The sequence below is a fragment of the Pan troglodytes genome, chromosome 3, assembly GCF_028858775.2.
Source record: "Pan troglodytes isolate AG18354 chromosome 3, NHGRI_mPanTro3-v2.0_pri, whole genome shotgun sequence".
Lineage (NCBI taxonomy): Eukaryota > Metazoa > Chordata > Mammalia > Primates > Hominidae > Pan > Pan troglodytes.
The window spans coordinates 167,689,677-167,711,116 of NC_072401.2; the positions used below are offsets into that span (position 1 = coordinate 167,689,677).

The following is a 21,440-nucleotide window of genomic DNA, read 5'->3' on the forward strand; positions in this document are numbered from 1 at the left end:
AAACAAGCCTGGATAGATAAGAAAGATTTAGATTATGGAGTACCTGGTATGGTGGAGTTAGACTGACTTTAGACTAGAGACGCTGAGTTTCAAGAAATTCACAAGTCACAGGATTTAAAGGTGCCTAACAGACATCTAAATCTTCTAGGCAAGGAAACTGAGTTTATGCCGCTAACCTAGTATCACACCGGTGAGTACTAAAAGAGCATTAAAACCCAGGTACATTTGATCCTGATTTTGTTTGCAAATCTGCTTATTTACTAAAATTTTGGAAGCCTAAAATTAATATTTGCAGTGCCTTCTAGGTCATTCACAGACATGTACACAGCAGCAAATTTTGAGTCACCTAATGTGCCCATTGCCAGCTGTGATGTGCCTTACTGAGAAAACACGTGTGTCAGATTATCTTCGTTCAGACATGTATGGTGTATATATAGGGCTGTTGGGTAAGAGTTCAGTATTAATAAATGGGCAACCTGTATTAATGCGTCTTTAAACAGAAACGCACAAAACAAAATGTTGTGCCTAGAATCTCACAGGAACTGTAACCCTAGGAGCAATGAATCAGTACTTGCTAGTTCAGTATTCCGAGCAACTTAATAGAATGTAACTAGCATGAATATCAAGAATCAGCTTTATATATTTTCTTATTTGTTCTAATAGTCATTAGGTGGTTGTTTAATTTAGTCAATTATCTATTTATATCAATTTTTTTGTTTACATATGTTTTCAATATGGGTATTATACATTTTATACATATTTATGTTGAAAATGTATAATCAAAATGTTTTCATAAATTTTCAATATTATATGATTTTACCTGATAAAGTACAGTTTTTATTCACTGATTCTAGACTTTGCCTTGTTTCAAAAACTGTTTATATTTTTGTTTATTATTCTTTTTTTTTTGAGATGGAGTCTTGCTCTGTTTCGCCCAGGCTGCAAGGCAGTGGCGCGATCTCGGTTCACTGCAACCTCCACCTCCCAGGTTCAAGCGATTCTCCTGCCTCAGCCTCCCGAGTAGCTGGGACTACAGGCATGTGCCACTGTGCCTGGCTAATTTTTTGTATTTTTAGTAGAGACAGGGTTTCACCATGTTAGCCAGGTTGGTCTCGATCTCCTGAATTCGTGATCTGCCCTCCTTGGCCTCCCAAAGTGCTGGGATTACAGGTATGAGCCACCGCACCTGGCCTCATTTATTATTCTTTATAGTAACTAATATAATATATAATTAATAATATATTATATTATATTATTATTCTTCAGATATAAGGACCATGAAGATAAACTTGTCCATCATGCTGTTGAAATCTACTTTAAAGAACTTCTTAGCTGTCCATCATTAATGCTTCTATGTGAATTTATGTCATGGCTTTACCTTTGCCAGTGCCATTTGCATTTTCATGAAAGTGCTCAAATAAAGTTTATGTGTCTTTGTGAATGAGTTTCAGGAATCTTTGAGCAGGAAGGAACACTATTTGGCAGGTAATAGAATCTTGATGCCTCTGTAATTATACCATTTGGGAAGTGATGTGGTCTGGATGTTTGTGTCTACCCAAAATTTATATGGTGAAACACTGATTCCAAAGGTGATGGTATTAGCAGTGGGGTCTTTGGGACGTGATTAGTCATGAGAATGGAGCCCTCATGAATGAATCAGTGCTCCTATAAAAGAGGCCTAGGGGCTAGGAGCTGTGGCTCATGCCTGTAATCTCAGCACTTTGGGAGGCCTAGGCGGGCGGATCACCTGAGGTCAGGAGTTCAAGACCAGCCTGACCAACATGGTGAAACCCCGTCTCTACTAGAAATACAAAATTAGCTGGGCGTGGTGGTGGGCGCCCGTAATCCCAGCTACTCAAGAGGCTGAGGCAGGAGAATCGCTTGAACCTGGGAGACAGAGTTTGCAGTGAGCCAGGATCATGCCACTGCACTCTAGCCTGGGCAACAAGAGCGAAATTCCATCTCGGAAAAAAAAAAAGAAAGAAAAAAAGGCCTAGGGAGCTTCTACCATGTGAGGGCAAAATGAAAAGGCAACGCTTATGAAGAGGGCCCTCATCAGACACTGAATCTGCTAGTGCCTTAACCTTGAACTTCCAGCCTTGAAAACTATGGAAATAAATTTCGTGGTTTGTAAACCACCCTATCTATGATATTTTCTCATAGCATCTGGAATGGACTAATACAGGAAGTTTTCTCTCCTCTGGTAGTTATTGGATACATTATTTCTTAAGACCAGTATACTGAAGTGAGTTTGTATATGAATATAGATTCCCTCTGAAAGTAATTTGGAAAGCTTGTTCTCTATTTAGCAGCAGAATCATTTGTAAAGAAGCTTCTAGTACTATTATTTTATTTGAGAATTTTCAGTAAGAAGAAATACAAAAGAGAAAAAGTTTGGAAGGCTGGAAATGTTTACAGTAACAGCTTCAAAGGAATGTCACTAAAGCAGAAAAGAAGTGAAACAAACCTGGAGCTTACTTTTGTTTAAATTGAAATTACCACGTACATTAGTTCAAACGGTATTAAGTTTGAGGTACTTGTCAACATTACTACACATTCTGATTTGGTGATACTTTCCTTATGAAAACCAGAGCTGATTAATACCGTTAACCACCACAGCTGCAAGCTGAAACATTCTAAACTATGTGCATAAGTTTTTATCGTGGTACTTGGTAGATTGCTTGTCTAAAAGTAATCCTTTAAATCCTTTAAATATTTTTTATTAATTTAATGATAAGTAGACTAGTCTTTGTGAATGAACTAAAAAGCCGAGATAAGGAGGTTTTAATTAGTTAAGGATTTTCTGCTTGCCATGTACTGTTTCTGGGAACTTAGCTGAGAATATATTTTAGTAATGACTATAAAACAGAGGAGTTATGCAGCTCTTCATGAATTACGGTCTAGGCTATCCTTGTGTCTGAAAGATTAGCACTTGTTAGTTTCAATCAACTTGCCCAAGGTTGCACAACTGGTAGCACTATGATCAAAATGAAGCCCTGGCTCTGTGCATTGATGTCACCAGGTCTAGTAGTAAAGAGAAGCGTCAGTATTCTATTAATATAATATTATGGCATTCAAATCTTTCCTTTTGTAACTATCTTCACTTATACATTTTTGTTGTTTAATCATTATGTGTCAGTCCATCAGAGGCATGTCTGTTTTATTCACCACTGTTCACATACTGTCAAGTGAATATTATTTGGCCATAGCAGGTTTACAATAAAATTATTAAATTTATGAGTAATCAAAAAATACTTGAATCATGAAGAAAAAAATGAAGTGGCAGCAGTTAAATAAACCATTCACATGAAAATAAACCTAAGCAAGACCTATGATGTTGCTTTTAACATGTTTGAACTTTTTTTTGAGCTGTAATTATTCATGTGTTGTGTCAACTTAATTTTAAATATTACTACTAATAAATATTATTAAATAAGATAATATAATTTAAAATAATTATGTATTAAGCTTTTCACCTTTTTATTCAATGTTCCTTTTGTTTATACTATTATTTCCTAGACCTTACTAGATTTTTCTCATTATAAAAATTATTTTTAATTTTTAATGATAAATGCTCATTTGCATTGTTTTTATTAATCAGTTTTATTTAACATTTTCCCCCAAAGCATAAACAGCTTTAACATTGCTCCAAGTGTATATCATTTAAAATCATACTATCTATACAAGTTGCATCACTTAGATTGCATTAATTATATCTGATTACATTAGCTATGTTTTAAAGCTACATTGTAACAGTCATGAGAACTATATTTGATTAAAGCAAAATATACATAACATAAAATTTTCCATCTTAACCAGTTGTTAAGTGTACAGTTCAGTAGTGTTAAGTAGATTCAAAATGTTCAAGCAATTTCCAGAACTCTTCATCTTGCAAAGCTGAAACACTATCCCATCACACAAAAACACCCTAATTTTTTCCTCCTTCCCCTAATTCCTTATGGCAACCTCCATTCTTTCTGTCTCTATGAATTAGAGAATTTTAAGTACCCCTTTTAATACTTAAATTAAATATTAATTTAATTTAATATTTAATTAAATATCAATTAAATATTTAATTTAATTAATATTTAATTAATATTTAATTAAATATTAATTAAATATTAATTAAATATTTTATTTAATTAATATTAAATTAATTAAAGGTGGAATAATATTCCATTGTATGTGTATACCACATTTTATTTATCCATTCATCTATCAATGAACCTGTGGATTGCTTCCACTTTTTGGCTATTGTGAAAATGCTGCTATGAACGTAAGTATGCAAATATCTCTACAAGACTGTGCTTTCAATTCTTTGGGGTATTTACCCAGAAGTGGTATTGCTAGATCATATGGTAATTCTATTTTTTATTTTTTAGGGAGCATGGGATACCTTTTACTAAAAATTATTATCTAGAAATTTCTAAGTTTTCAGAGATTTTTATAAATAACTAGATACCGCAATAGATATTTGTGCAATGGCATATTGATTTGGAAATTTGGTTGTCAAATGAAGGCAAGCATGTGAGTGTGTCCCAAGCCTGGGCGTGACCCCTACCTCCAGGGCTGGCTTTCCTTCAGTGCCAGAGCTCATCCACATGCACTGACCACTAAACTCTGTACAGGTTGGCAGGTTTAGAATGAGAAGTTGACCACTTTTGGTTAAATTTATTTTAGTTGTTGCTAAATAGAAATCACTTACTTTTTCTATGGTTCATCTTCATTCTGCATTAAAGATATGAACCCTCAGTAGTGAAATGTACTATGAATCCCTTCTGACTAGTCTTTGTACATGTTCTTCCTTCTTTGTGTATTTGGCTCTACTTCTGATATCATTTACGTATTAGTTTTCTGAAAATTGTTCAGAGCTTACTATCACTTCCCCTATATTCTCTATGAAGATATTAGGTCTGTTTACATTATGATAAACTTGTCATATTAATACATGGTTTATGCTCTGCTTACCTTAAAGTGTGTAAGAAATCGGCATCATCTTTATTTATTATATGTTTATTGTGTGTTTAATTATACATGACGTTGAGTTCAGCTCCCAGTTATCTGAACTGTATCCATGCTTTAACTCAAAAAGAAACTGCTCTTTCTCTTTTCTTTTTTCTCTTTTTTCTTTTTTCTCCTCCCTCCCTCCCTCCCTTCTTTCTTCCCTCCCTCCTTTCCTTCCTTCCTTCCTTCCTTCTTTCCTTCCTCTTTCTTTCCTTTCTTTTCTTTGTTTCTTTTTCATTCTTTCTATAAATCATTGCCTTTGGTGTTCTTTTACTGATGAAGCTTAAAGTTACTGGCATGACATCGATGGACTTGATTCACATTTTAGTTTCAATCATATTTGTTTCTATCCATTCCATATATTAATTGATGAAGTAATTTGATGTAGCTCAAGAAAATGTTGCACAAATGACACAAATAAAGTAACTCAAATATTCATTTGTGCTCATTGTTATCACTCGTGTTGATGTAGCTGATGAAGTATAATTATTATTAGTACAAATGGAGTAAATTCATTGTGCAAGCCTTGCATTTAGGATTAAACTGGAAAAATAAGTAACTGAAGACCATTCAGGTAATTGACGAGATATCTAGAATTGTTGTTGTAAAGATATAATGTATTTCCAAATATCATAAATTCATGTAGATGAGGCACATATTATTTTCTAGGCAACTCAAAATCTGTGGCATTCACTGTGTGAGAATGCTGTTGCCCCAAATACCGGGTACATATTTAATATGTAAATAATATGTAATGCATAAATATGTACTAGTGAATTTAACCCTATAATTAGCTATTTTTACCTGTGAAATATTTACTCTTTGTGTATCATATAAAATATTTAAAATTACAATTTTTACTAAGTAACCAGTGAAAACACTGTAAATTAAAATGTAAAGTGAATGATTGTATATCTATTAAAGGAATAGAGTGAGTTTTATAGACCAGGCAATATATAAATTATCCTATTTCTTTTTAATCATTGAAGAAATCTGAAATTTTGAGTTTCATTTTCAATAGGAACTATGTTGTCTTCCTTGTTTGTACCATAATTTTTAATAATAATCTTCCTAAAATAGTAATTAAAACCCTTTTTAATTAACATTTTTAATTTTTACACTAGCCTGATTTCTAATATGAAGCAATGTAATATTATCTTTTTTAAATTTATTTTATTTTGTGATGGAGTCTCAGTGTGTTGCCCAGGCTGGAGTGCAGTGGCACGATCTTGGCTCACTGCAACCTCCACCTCCTGGGTTCAAGCAATTCTCTGCCTCAGACTCCCAAGTAGCTGGGATTACAGGTGCCTGCCACCATGCCCAGCTAATTGTTTTGTATTTTTAGTAGAGACAGTGTTTCACCACCTTGGCCAGGCTGGTCTTGAACTCCTGACCATGTGATCCACCTGCTAAGACCTCCCAAAGTCCTGGGATTACAGGTGTGAGCCACCGTGCCTGGTCATAATATTATTTTTATTAATGGACCTTCTACTACAAGATGTTGCTTCCTTCATTGTGTATTCTCAATTCTTGTGATTTTCTATCTCATTCTTTCTCCCCCTCTTCCAATAGGATTGGTGAATCAGGAGCAGTTCATTCTGTGCTGCTTTAGCAGGGGAGCATAGTTTGGTTTGCCAAGACTTTGGTTATTTTGTCTACAGTTTTGTCATTTATTCTGTTATCAAACTCTATAACTTGAAATCTGAGATATTATTTTCTGTATTGTCCCCTTGACCAAGAACAGCCTTTGGCCATCTGGAAATGTTCTCATATTTATAGAGAACCCTGATTTTGAAGGGATTATATTAAAGACTGAGATAAGAGGTTATATATATATATATATATATATATATATATATATATATATTTGGCCAAATTGGGCTTGTCACCCCTGGTGACCAATTGAGTTAGTTTTTAAAATGTGCTTTTAAAATTAGATATTCTTTATGTAAATATTTTCCATTTATTCCCATAATTGTACACTCACAAAAATAATTTATTTTTAGGAAAAATATGGATTTATGAAAAGTATCCAATGAGCACCTACCTTAAAATTACAGCCTTCTCTCCCCCACCCAATTTCTCATACATCTCTCATCCAGTTACTAACTAGGCCTGTTCTTAATTAATTTCTGAGATCAGATTATATCAGGAAACTTCAGGGTGGCCATAGCCATCTTCTCACACTTCTTATCTTGCTACGCTTTCTATTTTTCCATTGAATTTATGACTTTCTAATATTTTATGATTTAATTATTTATTTTGTTTATTGTTGCTTTTCTGGCTACTCATCAGTAGAATGCAAGCACCAGGAGGGCAAGGTTATTTGATATTTTTCTGAATGATGCATACCAAGCAGAGAGAGTGCCTAGTGGAGAGTAGGCACTGAGTATTTTGTGACTAGGAAGCAGCAAATGTAGTACCTAGTTCTAACTAAATCTGTGCTTCAAAGTGTATTTTTTTTGTTTGTCTTTATACTACCTCATTTGAAGACTATTATTGTTAGTGTTTTGATAAGGCAGAAAACATATTTTTCTACCAACTATACTGGCAGATTCATGCGTTCAAGTTGCAGTTCCATGGACATTCCCCGATATTCCTTGACATTCTACGTATTCCTTAACACTAGTAACAGCGTTCCATAAATTAACGAATTGTATGTTGAGTGATATTGACAACATTTGATACTTTTCATGCTGTTTTAATTGTAGATATCTCTGCTTTCTACTTTTAAATACCTAATAAGCAGTTGACTCTTTGAAGACTTTAGTTCTAGTGGTCAACTTCTGTGAAAGGTGAAAAACAAGAATTTTACATAAAAATTGTCTTACAATTTTTAAAACAATTTATAAATTTTGGTTTTTTTTGTTGGTTTGTTTTCAGAAGTTCAGGGCTGAAACATGGGTCCATGAACATATAGTTCCCCAAAAAGTGTCATAGGCCAATAGTCTGACCTGATATTTGCATTCATTTGTTAAGGAAAGAGATTGAGTTTCCCCTGATTATCTGGGCTGAGAGGAGTGTGTTGAGATAAAAAGCCTCATCCAAACAAGGCCATATTTCCTTGGGAAAGGGAAAACCACTGTTGATTCTACTATATAGTAGTCTTTCTCTACACAGCCAGGTTAATTATGGAGAAAGAATTCAATAGACTAAGGAAGAACAGTAATCCCATATTATCAGATTTTCGTTTCAAAAAGAGATTTATAACCAAAAATAGTGCTACATTTGTTCAGAGTATTTGAATCCAAATTTTCTATGAATACAATAATGATTTTATTGAAAGACTATGGAGCAATTTTTTTTTATTATACTTTAAGTTTTAGGGTACATGTGCACATTGTGCAGGTTAGTTACATATGTATACATGTGCCATGCTGGTGCGCTGCACCCACTAACTCGTCATCTAGCATTAGGTATATCTACCAATGCTATCCCTCCCCCCTCCCCCCACCCCACCACAGTCCCCAGATTGTGATATTCCCCTTCCTGAGTCCATGTGATCTCATTGTTCAATTCCCACCTATGAGTGAGAATATGCAGCAATTTTTATAACTATGATTCAGAAGAAGTTATATATTACTTGCAGCAGTGTATCAGGCCCAGATTTTTAGTGATAATTTTTAATTTTGGATTTTTTTCAGCCTCTATTGAATGAAGAATTTCTACTTGTAGTTTAATTTTCTTTTAAAAGACAACTAATTTCTGCTGATCCTGACTCATGTGGATGTACTGTTTCATAGTTATTTTTTATCCTTCCCTGTCTACTAGAATAACATTCTTTGTTCATGGCTATTACAGTGTACGTTCGTGAGAAACATTCAAGTACACTCATTTGATACAAATAACTTTTTATATTAACAAATCAGAAGTATGGCACTGAGAAGACATCTATCTTCCTATAGAAAATGTTTTATCTATAAACATATATTTTCACATATTTTTTTCTGTTGCAGATTGAAAGACATGACAACTGTGCTTATGACTACCTGGAAGTTAGAGATGGAACCAGTGAAAATAGCCCTTTGATAGGGCGTTTCTGTGGTTATGACAAACCTGAAGATATAAGATCTACCTCCAATACTTTGTGGATGAAGTTTGTTTCTGATGGAACTGTGAACAAAGCAGGGTTTGCTGCTAACTTTTTTAAAGGTAATTTGAAATAATTTTCAAATGTCAGATTTTCTTTCTCAAGGATAATTGTAGTGTTTAGCTTTGATTTAGGGGAGAACTAGAGAAAGTTGTATTGAAAGTTGAATATGAATAAGGATATTTTGGAGAGTTTCGATAGAAAAGGTTATTAATAAAATACTAGAGTTTAGAACTTCATAGCACAGGATAGGAATTCCATTAGGATATTCTACCATCTGTTTTTTATGAAATAGTCAAAACAGCAAGTTCCAGAAAAGGATATACAGACAGAAAGAAAATATTTGCAATGCAAATAACCAACCAAGAATTCATGAACAGAAGAAGGTTACTGACATGAAGTTTATCTATTTGTTTCCAGGTGCCAGCATTACTCCCTTTCAGACTAGTATTCCCCCACATTGAAAATAATTTATGGTCTCCTTAGCAGAATATTCTGGTATCTAAAATGTCTTTTTGACAAATAATTATCTCTGATCAGCTTTGATTTTGAAATGCATAACTACATTTCAGTTTATTCTTATGTCCCATATTTTGTATGTATTGTGAGGTGAAAGGAAAGCAAATATTTTGGTGAAAATATTAACATCACATATGCATTTAGGAAATTCATTGACACTTATGTTGTGTGTCATTACAGAATAAAATTTTTCTATGGGAAGAGAAAGCAAAATTTTCCTCCATATTGATTTTATAGGATAAATGATATAGGATAGGATAAAGGATTCAATTGTGTATTGCAAAACTTAGAGTGATAGATATGTAAATATTGTCATAATTTAAAGAAGATCAGTATAAAGGATTTTCCCTGGAAGCTATTTTATTCATCATATGAAATGAAAGATAGAAAAACTTGGCACTTTTACTACAGGTATTAAAAGAATTCATTAAAATATCCATTTACATGTTTGAAATTTTCTGTATGTGATATATTTCATAGAAGAAACATGCTATCAAGCTTCTTTCATGTGATATTCATATATTTACTTATCAAAATCAAGTGTCTTGCTGATGCATAATTTCTTCAGAGAATGTTTACTATTCGTCTAACTCACATGAGGTTATTCCTGAAGAGTGAGATTATGGAGTATCCTGTCACATACATTTTAAAAAATATTATATATTGTATATATATACTTTATGTATATTTTGGGTTTCAATATACAATTATACAGTATGTATATTTATTAAAATGGGGTTATCATATTTTCTGGAGCAAAATGTCTATATAAGAAACACAATGTTTTAAATTTAAAGAGATCCAGTCAATTTCTGAGTTTTATACCTTTTAATTTATGTTCACCACAATCTATTTCTTAATAATGATATTTCTTTAAAAGAATTTTTGCTGATATATCTATTAAGCTATAATGTAAAATTAGCGTTGCTGAAACTATGCTTTTTAGTAAGTTTTTAAATTTCATTCTGAAAAAAGGCTAGGCTTCATTATCCTCATTTGACTTCAAATTCAGAAAAACACACACTGTGTCTGAGATAAGATGATCTTCAGCTGGCCCAGCAATAGGTTTCCAGGCCTTCTGTGGGTTTTTTGACAATGCTTAGTTAGCAGCAACATGAATTTGTATACGTTATCCATCAGGGGCTTATACGTTGTTCCTGCTCCTTTGCTGATAGAAGCAATGGAAGCAATGAATTGTTTCCATTTTATTTGGAACCATTAAGCATGGTAGTTTTTTAGAAAGATTTACGCCCTCATATATATATATAAGAATAGCATGGAAAAGAACCCCCAGCCATGATTCAGTTACCTCTCACCAGGTCCCTCTTATGACACGTGAGAATTTTGGGAGATATCATTCAAGGTGAGATTTGGGTGGGGACACAGCCAAACCATTTCACATACATACACACATATATATGTATAGTTGTTCTATAACTATGACCATTTTCATAGAGGAAGACGAGTGTGCCAAACCTGACCGTGGAGGCTGTGAGCAGCGATGTCTGAACACTCTGGGCAGTTACCAGTGTGCCTGTGAGCCTGGCTATGAGCTGGGCCCAGACAGGAGGAGCTGTGAAGGTATGACTGCACTCCTTCCTGGACCCCCACCCCCCACAATTATTTATTTCTTATATTCTCATTCTCTGTCTGTCTTCCTCTTTCTTTCCCTTTTTCCTATAGTGACCTCTTTCCTCAATTAGTAAGACTCAATTCACAGTCACAGCTGATGTGAAACCTTACCTGAATTCTTGTTATAGAATGGGTCCTTTCCTCCTTTGATTACCAGGCCACCTTGTTTATATATGTATAACACACCATATTAGTCCATTCTCACGCTGCTAATACAGACACATTAGCATATTTATTATGCTAATGAAAACATACCCAAGACTGGGTAATTTGTAATAGAAAGAGATTTAATGGACTCACAGTTCCACATGGCTGGTGAGGCCTCACAATAATGGAAGAAGACAAAAGAAGAGCAAAGGCACGTCGTATATGGCAGCGAGCCAGAAAGCATGTGCAGGGGACTCCTTTTTGTAAAATCATCAGATTTCGTAAGACTTTCTCACTATCGTGACAACAGCGTGGAAAACACTCCCCCCAACCATGATTCAGTTACCTCCCACCAGGTCCCTCCCATGACATGTGGGAATTATGGGAGCTGTCATTCAAGATGAGATTTGGGTGGGGACACAGCCAAACCATTTCACACATATATAAATAAATGTATCTATACTTGTTTCTATCTAGATTCATCTATATATAAATCTACATCTAGACCTAGATTTATATCCGTCCTTCCTTTCATCCATCCATCCATTCACCAGGCCACTGTGTTTGTACATATTAATGTATCTGTAGATATCTCTGTCTAGATCTAGATTTTTATCTATCCATCCTACCATCATTCATTCATCCATCTGTCATACCAGGCCACCATGTATATGTATGTTACTATATCTAGATCTATTTCTGTCTCTATCTAGATCAGATTTTCATCCACCCATCTATATATCTATTCATCCCTCCATTTCTCCATCCATCCATCTGTCTATCCATCATTTGCTTTTATCGTTTTCTTAATATAGTCTATAGGTATGTCTCCCTTATTAAAATGAGAAGTCCTGAGTTAGAATCATCTTTGTATCTCTAACATGTAGCACAGTCAGACATAAAGCAGGAGATAAATATGTGTTTTATCAATAAAAGATTGATTTTTTTAAAAAGACTTTTTGTCGTGGTTATCTGCATTTCGTCTTTACGTTTTAAGATGAGGTTTCTTGTAAAGCATTTTCTTACCATTATCTATGATCTCTTCCTTCAGATTTTAAAGCTAACTCTTTTTTATTTTCCCTGCCTCCACCCTATTACAGGCCCCATACCGCTATTACAGGCAGGATGAATTGGAAGATCTTTCTTCCTCCAGTCTGTTCCTCCTTTATTCCTCTTTTAAAATTTCTGCAAAATTCATCTTCATAGAATGTGTAGCAGTTTAACATTATTTATATTTATGTATTTATTGGTTTACTGTGATGTCTCCTACCAAAATGTTAGTCCTCTGAAAATGAGCACCTGTTCTCTACTGTACCTGTAATAGAGGATATAATAAGTGGCAAAGGGGAAAGAATTATTTGCTTAATGCACGCCCCCCTGCTGACCTATTTAGCAAAAATCAGAGACTCCCTGTTTCTTCTTAAAAGTCTGAACTTTCCTGTTTGGCTTCCAGAAGTCTCTATTCCACCTATTAACCTACTAATCTTCCCCCTTTACTAGAATAAAAAAGACCTAGTAATGAAGCAGTATATTTTTAAAAGAGGACATTGTATATGAGACAATCAAAAAATAACAAGACTACTGTTTCTGTGGAGCAACTAGAAATACTTATTTTATCATAATTTACCAAGAAAGTGGTAAAAGTAACTGTACAGGTAGTGTTTGTATATACTCATAAATATAGCATATATGTATATGTGTATACACACACACACACACACACACACGTGCACAAAGACAAAAAAGGGACCAGTTATTTTAGGTAACTCTTGACTCCTTAGGAATTAATTATGAACTGTGTACAATGTATGTTCTTTTCACTCAGCTTGCTTTTGGATACCATGATTTTGCTAATTTCACTGTCAATAAGGAAGAGATGAAATTTAAATAGAACCCTTTAAAAATAGATCATCACAGATCTATTTAAAAAGAAAATCAGTATTTAAATTGGACTTTTTGGAATAACAAATATGTTCTATTTACCATAATTTATCTTGTCTGGTAGCTCAGGTAATATTGAGTTACTTGTCTTGGAAAAAAAGTTTGAGGAAATGAACAATTGATTTGGTTTTATTACATCAGCCTAAACTGTGCTTTACATGTATATTTTCCTTAAATCTCCTAACACCCTTCTCAATTCCGACAAAAAAAAATATTTTTTCCTTAATTCTGTAGTGGCCAAGGCACTACAAGATATTATTAGACCAACTCTAAAGATAAGAAAACTGAGACCTAGATTTTTAATTTTTTTTAAATTGCTCCCCCTACTTTAAAGTTACTAAAATTTAGTACAGCCATAATATTCTCGGCTCCTAAGCTACAAAATAACACCTTAAAAATGAGACTTAATGACCACAATACTTGTATCAAGACTAAGGAGCAGAGACTGCCATTTCTGGATTTTAAAATCCAGAAGATAGTTGAAATTTAGTGCTGAGATGTTTGGGTATTAATTAATGGACAGGTGCTAAGAAGTGGGTGACTTCATGGGGAGAATATACCTTTTTCTTTTCTTTTCTTCTAGCTGCTTGTGGTGGACTTCTTACCAAACTTAACGGCACCATAACCACCCCCGGCTGGCCCAAGGAGTACCCTCCTAATAAGAACTGTGTGTGGCAAGTGGTTGCACCAACCCAGTACAGAATTTCTGTGAAGTTTGAGTTTTTTGAATTGGAAGGCAATGAAGTAAGTGAACAATAACTGTAATTTTTTAAATCATGTTTTGGAACTCCCTGAAGGCAAACTGTGAAATTAAAAAAAAAAGTAGTAAAATAGTATAGACATTGTATTCTTTCTTTGTCTTACTGCTCATTTCTGCAACTGCTTATGAATCTCGTTGGCATTGGATGATACTTTAGACTCTTTCTGGAAGATTGAAAATTACCTAGAGGGAGTTTTTATTTAGTGTATTTAATATTTACCATTTTCTTGATTTGTTAAATAACTATGGAGTATTTAGGGTCAACTTCATGTCACATAGACACTTCTAGAAAAAAATAAACCAAAACCCTGTGGCTGAGTCATAACAAAAATATCATTTGGAAGAACCTGGCATATTTTACTTATGGAAATGGGTATATTTTCATTATATATGTAGCTTTTCATTATGAATGTGCTCGTGGTTCATAAAGAAGGAAAGATTAATTTTTTAACCTCAGTAAAAGATGTATTTAAAGCTATCCTTTTTTTATACAGAATATAGCTTACTCTACTAAAGGTACAGTTTCTGTCAGGTGACTACATTTAAACAAGTGAAATCATTTATTTGAAAATTCCTTTGTGCTAGTGCACACACACACATCAAATTCAAATGGAATGTCAAGCCTGAAATGGGAACTTTTAGAAAAACATCCTTTGTGTGATTGGTCAACACTGGTTTAATTCCAGAGGAAAGGTTATAAACGTTTGTTTTGTTTCGTCTTCTGTACGTTCTCTTCTTTTTCTAACTTCCTTTGCATCCTTTTCTCCCAACAACGTTTTTAATGTTTACTAAATGAACATGATTTTTATCCATCCATAAAATAAAATTAACCCACAAAAAGTATTTTGTCTTTGATGTACATCAGTTGGACACTTTTGTCTCTGATGTATATCAGAGAACGGAAATATAATGTATCTGTGCCACTGAAGCAGTAATTGTTGGTAATATTTGTGGGTTTTATACCATAGTTTTGCTTTTGTGTGTCTATTTTTCTTCTTCCTTTTTTACTGCCTACTTTTCCTCCTTTCCTTTTTTTTTTTCTTTTTTTTTTTTTTTTTTTGAGACACAGTCTCGCTCTGTTGCCCAGGCTGGAGTGCAGTGGTGCTATCTTGACTCACTGCAACCTCCGCCTCCTGGGTTCAAACAATTCTTCCTGCCTGCCTCAGCCTCCCGAATAGCTGGGATTACAGGCATGCACCACCACACCCAGCTAATTTTTGCATTTAGTAGAGACGGGGTTTCACCATGTTGGCCAGGCTAATCTCGAATTCTTGACTTCAAGTGATCCGCCTGCCTCAGCCTCCAGAAGTGCTGGGATTACAGGCATGAGCTACCGTGCCTGGCCTCTTTCCTTTTAATTACTTTTTTTCCTCTTAATTCTGCTTGTAGTAACCAAGGAGGTTTTAGCTTTTTACTAGTGGCTTTTAGGTAAAAAAGAGGTAGCTGACTTCTGTGTTCTCTTAAAGAAAATTAAAGTTTGAAATATTATGAACTTTTGCTGTGCATAAGCTCTTTAGTTTAATTAGATCCCATTTGTCAATTTTGGCTTTTGTTGTCATTGCTTTTGGTGTTTTATTCATGAAGTCCTTGCCCATGCCTATGTTCTGAATGGTATTGCCTAGGTTTTCTTCTATGGTTTTTGTGGTTTTAGGTCTAACATTTAAGTCTTTACTCTTCTTGAATTAATTTTTGTATGAAGTGTAAGGAAAGGACCCAGTTTCAGCTTTCTACATATGGCTAGCCAGTTTTCCCAGCACCATTTATTAAATAGGGAATCCTTTCCCCATTTCTTGTTTTTGTCAGGTTTGTCAAAGATCAGATGGTTGTAGATGTGTGGTATTATTTCTGAGGGCTCTGTTCTGTTCCATTGATCTATATCTCTGTTTTGGTACCAGTACCATGCTGTTTTAGTTACTGTAGCCTTGTAGTATAGTTTGAAGTCAGGTAGCCTGATGCCTCCAGCTTTGTTCTTTTGGCTTAGGATTGTTGTGGCAATGTGGGTTCTTTTTTGGTTCCATATGAACTTTAAAGTAGTTTTTTCCAATTCTGTGAAGAAAGTCACTGGTAGCTTGATGGGGATGGCATTGAATCTATAAATTACCTTGGGCAGTATAGCCATTTTCACAATATTGATTCTTCCTATCCATGAGCATGGAATGTTCTTCCATTTGTTCGTGTCTTCTTTTATTTCGTTGATCAGTGGTTTACAGTTCTCCTTGAAGAGGTCCTTCACATCCCTCGTAAGTTGTATTCCAAGGTATTTTATTCTCTTTGAAGCAATTGTGAATGGAAGTTCACTCATGATTTGGCTCTCTGTTTGTCTGTTATTGGTGTATAGAAATGCTTGTGATTTTTCAACATTGATTTTGTGTTCTGAGACTTTGCTGAAGTTGGTTTTCAGCTTATGGAGATTTTGGGCGGAGATGATGGAGTTTTCTAAATATACAATCATGTCATCTGCAAACAGGGACAATATGACTTCCTCTTTTCCTAATTGAATAACCTTTATTTCTTTCTCCTGCCTGATTGCCCTGGCCAGAACTTCCAACACTATGTTGAATAGGAGTGGTGGGAGAGGGCATCCCTGTCTTGTGCCAGTTTTCAAAGGGAATGCCTCCAGATTTTGCCCATTCAGTATGATATTGGCTGTGGGTTTGTCATAAATAGCTCTTATTATTTTGAGATACATCCCATCAATACCTAGTTTATTGAGAGTTTTTAGCATGAAGGGCTGTTGCATTTTGTCAAAGGCCTTTTCTGCATCTATTGAGATAATCATGTGGTTTTTGTCTTTGGTTCTGTTTATATGATGGATTACATTTATTGATTTGCTACCATCAGAGTGAACAGGTAACCTACAGAATGGGAGAAAATTTTTACAATCTACCCATCTGACAAAGGGCTAATATCCAGAATCTACAAAGAACTTAAACAAATTTACAAGAAAAAATCAAACAACCCCATCAAAAAGTGGGCGAAGGATATGAACAGACACTTCTCAAAGGAAGACATTTATGCAGCCAACAGACACATGAAAAAATGCTCATCATCACTGGCCATCAGAGAAATGCAAATCAAAACTACAATGAGATACCATCTCACACCAGTTAGAATGGCGATCATTAAAATGTCAGGAAACAACAGGTGCTGGAGAGGATGTGGAGAAATAGGAACACTTTTACACTGTTGGTGGGACTGTAAACTAGTTCAACCATTGTGGAAGACAGTGTGACGATTCCTCAGGGATCTAGAACTAGAAATACCATTTGACCCAGCCATCCCATTACAGGGTATATACCCAAAGGATTATAAATCATGTTGCTTTAAAGACACATGCACACGTATGTTTATTGTGGCACTATTGACAATAGCAAAGACTTGGAACCAACCCAAATGCCCATCAATGATAGACTGGATGGCACATATACACCATGGAATACTATGCAGCCATAAAAAATGATGAGTTCATGTCCTTTGTAAGGACATGGATGAAGCTGGAAACCATCATTCTGAGCAAACTATCGCAAGGACAGAAAACCAAACACTGCATGCTGTCATTCATAGATGGGAATTGAACAATGAGAACACTTGGATACAGGGTGGGGAACATCACGCCACACACTGGGGCCTGTCATAAGGTGGGGGGAGGGGGAAGGGACAGCATTAGGAGATATACCTAATGTAAATGATGAGTTAATGGGTGCAGCACACCAACATGGCACATGTATACATATGTAACAAACTGCACGTTGTGCACATGTACCCTAGAACTTCAAGTATAATAATTAAAAAAAAAGAAATGTGATGAACTTACATATTTCAAGGAATTGTAGAATCTTGGAACTCAATGGGCCATTTGAGCTTCTTTTTAACATTATGTGTAAGTTTTATAATGAGAAAGGCTGCAATTTATCATTTTAACATACTTTACATGAAATATAATTTTCTTTTAATAAGTAAAGAAAATTATTTTTATACTATTTTTAGAGAGGTTTTTTCTTTTTGAGCTACACCTTTTGAAAATGGGAATTTCCCTACCAGTTCTGAGATTGATGTGAACTTAGTGTTGAATGACATCTACTCCCATAGTTTTCCCTTAAGCTATTATTGTGTTGGGTGTGACATTTTGATTTATTAATTGATAGATATTTGTAATAAGTCTAGAGGTCTGCATTCAGGAGAAAGCAGGGGAGATGGTTTTATATAATTGAGGTATTGTGTTCTGAAAGCATTATTCTCACAGTCAGGGTCACCATTCATAGAACGGCTGTTTACAAACTGTGTTAACATATTCTTGTGTTCTTTAATTTATAATCATGTTACTGTGTAGAAAGCTGTTACAGAATTCTCTGTATTTTCATAGTTTGATATCTTAGCTATTTAAAATAAAAGGCCTGAGCAAAAACTTGACTTACAGAATAATGGGTTAGGCTTAAAACATCATTATTTTGTTCATTATATTGCTATTCCAAAGGAAAGTCAATGACAACATCTTTAGCCTTGGAAACAGTCTTTTATACTATATTGGAACTCTCCAAACAAAAATTGCAATTGTAACAAAGTAAGTAGAAAAGTTATTTCATTTTCCCTAGCAGCATTTTGCTTATTTATCACCTATTTAGTAGCACAAGAACCAGTAATTTGAGTTGACATATTTCAAAGCACAGATCTTGCCCCAGGGTTCAATCATATGCATTGTTAAACCTTGCTAATTACATATTTATGTAATAAGGTCATTCATGCAAGATTTGTTCTTGAACACGTGCCCTGTTGGAACTTCGGAAAAGTATATTATGGAAACATCTGTTAGTGGCCATAAAATTGCTTAGAAATACCTGGCATTCATTTAGCTTCTTCCATTTCAGTGTTGTTAGTATATTATATATAAATCAGAATGAGGCTACCTTAATTTAATATAAATTCTTACCTCCTTTGCACTGAATAGAATTCCTATGTGTTTGCAGTCCTGCAGCAACCCTACAGAGTAACTTCACAGCACTCAGCAACAAAAAGAAATTAAGAAATATCAGTCCTTTTAGTAAGTTTAAAAAGCAAATAATCTTTTTTATTGTACATCAAGTATCCATCTTTCTCTTTTAAAGTTACTAATGGTGCTGTTCTCATTAGAATGTGGTGTTTCTGGGAGACAGTACTGGACTAAGCCGAACTCCTTGTTGTTAATCACCAGTGCCATGTATGACAAGTATCATTTTGGACAAGCTATATAAAAATCTCTGAACTTCAGTTTTCTCATCTCTACAATGGAAAGAGCTATTTCTATTGCTAGTAGTTGTGTGCTGGGATTACAGGCATGAGTCACTGTGGCCTGATTTTTTTCCTTACCTGTTAGTTCTAGTTTGACTACCATAAGAGTAAAATGGGAAAAACAAGATTTTTTTTTAAGATAAATGTCAATCATCTTGTACTCACAAATCTGGCAACTGATAACCACATTTTTTTCTAGGTTTGCAAATATGATTATGTGGAGATCTGGAGTGGTCTTTCCTCTGAGTCTAAATTGCATGGCAAATTCTGTGGCGCTGAAGTGCCTGAAGTGATCACATCCCAGTTCAACAATATGAGAATTGAATTCAAATCTGACAATACTGTATCCAAGAAGGGCTTCAAAGCACATTTTTTCTCAGGTATAAGCATTCACATGTTGTATGTGTATATTACAGATTTTCAATGTGGATTGGATTAAATTGTATGTGTTCTATTTTTCATAGTTTTCTGTAAATGCAACTTGAAGATAAGTAGGCCTTACCATTTGACATAGGTTTAGTAATATTTTACTTAAAATTAGGATATTAAATAATAGGGACCCTGATGAAATGTTGCCTCCAAACAATTAGATCTTATATAAAATTTAGTCAAATATTATAAAGGCTTGCACAAACAACACAAAAATAATTATAGCAATATTTTTATACAGTGACTTTACTCTTTACAGGTGGATGGGAATAATGATACAAGACCTCCAAAAAGGGGCAGATTTTTCAAAATAATTTTGCTTTGTGTTTGGAAAATGTAGTCTCATTTTAGCAACACTTTTATATCTTTTTATTTAGCAGTGTATTTTTTCTTATTTTAATATATTTTCATTATTATTAAGTTAATATTAAAATTGTGCTTAGCCTCATCATTATAGAAATGGTTGCAGTAAGAAACCTAGGAACATGGAAATTACAATTTTACTAAATATAATATATTGTCAGCTGTATTTAATGGTTTGCACTTTTGTGTTTCAAATTTAACATTTAGTTTAAGCAGCTCAAAGTAAAATTTCCTACTTAAAGAGCTGAAATTTTATAAAACTCCCCAGATTTTATGGAAATATATAAAAAAACCAAGAAATTTTTTTCTCAATCTCAGAATCATGCTTTATAAAAACATTATTTTGAAACTTCCCAAGTAGATAAAATTGCAATAAACCTTAGTATAGCAATCTATTCTGTCTTTGCAACTAGCAAGCAATTTAGAGCAACTGAATTCCAATTATGTTTTAATATTAGGTAATTTGGATTGAGTTAATTCAAAGGCCGTTTATTCTGGTCCTCATGTGTTTAAAATTAATGAGATTTACAATGTCTAGGGTTTGTTTGGGGTTTTCAGTGTAATTGAAGTTGATGGTTCACAAGCTCCATTGAGTTCCAAGTCATACAGAAAAGAGCCTCCAGAATACAATGGACCTCGGCTCCCGTGTTCTCATTCCCTTCTTTTTTCCCAGGTTAAATGACCTTTTACAAATGCTTCTCAGGTATTCATTTAAGATTTTTGTTATTCAAAGTATAGTTTTAATATTTTAATGAAAATAAGACTTTTTAAGACTTCACTATTTTAGAAATATTATGTGTGTTATAAAGTTTAAATGATCCCGTGGTTAGGTAGAGACAAGGTTACTTATCTTAAAAGCTATCTAAATATTTATTTTAAAAATTGAAATTATGAAGTAAATGATTTTTGTCATAATAATTAAAGTTACTAGTGAGTACTGTGTTCACTATTTGGGTGATGGGTTCAATAGAAGCCCCAAACCCCAACATTATGCAATATACCCATGTAACAAACCTGCACACGTCCCACATGAATCTAAAATGATTTTTAAAAAGAAAGTGTTCAGGATCCTTTTTATGTTACTTTAGTCATATATTTAATTTTAAATTTTTTTAAGAAAAGAAACATGCTACAAATACTGACTACAAAGTATGATTAAATTTAGTTACCCAGAAAATTTAAAATTCCCTTTCTGATATTTTTGGTCAGAAAAAATTTTCCAAATTATAAAAACAGATTATTCGTGTCCTTAGAAACAGTACTGTTGAAATATAAGATATGCTTCCTTAA

At 34.0% G+C, this 21,440-nt stretch overlaps 1 protein-coding gene across 3 annotated transcripts in view; it reads left to right on the forward strand.

Moving 5' to 3' along the window:
- Positions 1-21,440, forward strand: part of TLL1 (tolloid like 1) — a 232,913-nt gene that overhangs the window by 172,537 nt on the left and 38,936 nt on the right. For all 3 annotated transcript variants that reach the window (XM_001150703.6, XM_024356361.2, XM_016952480.3), the window contains 4 exons: positions 8,961-9,156; positions 11,069-11,194; positions 13,917-14,077; positions 19,558-19,738. In XM_001150703.6, coding sequence (XP_001150703.1) covers positions 8,961-9,156; positions 11,069-11,194; positions 13,917-14,077; positions 19,558-19,738 — 664 coding nt within the window. The remainder of the gene's footprint in view (positions 1-8,960; positions 9,157-11,068; positions 11,195-13,916; positions 14,078-19,557; positions 19,739-21,440) is intronic.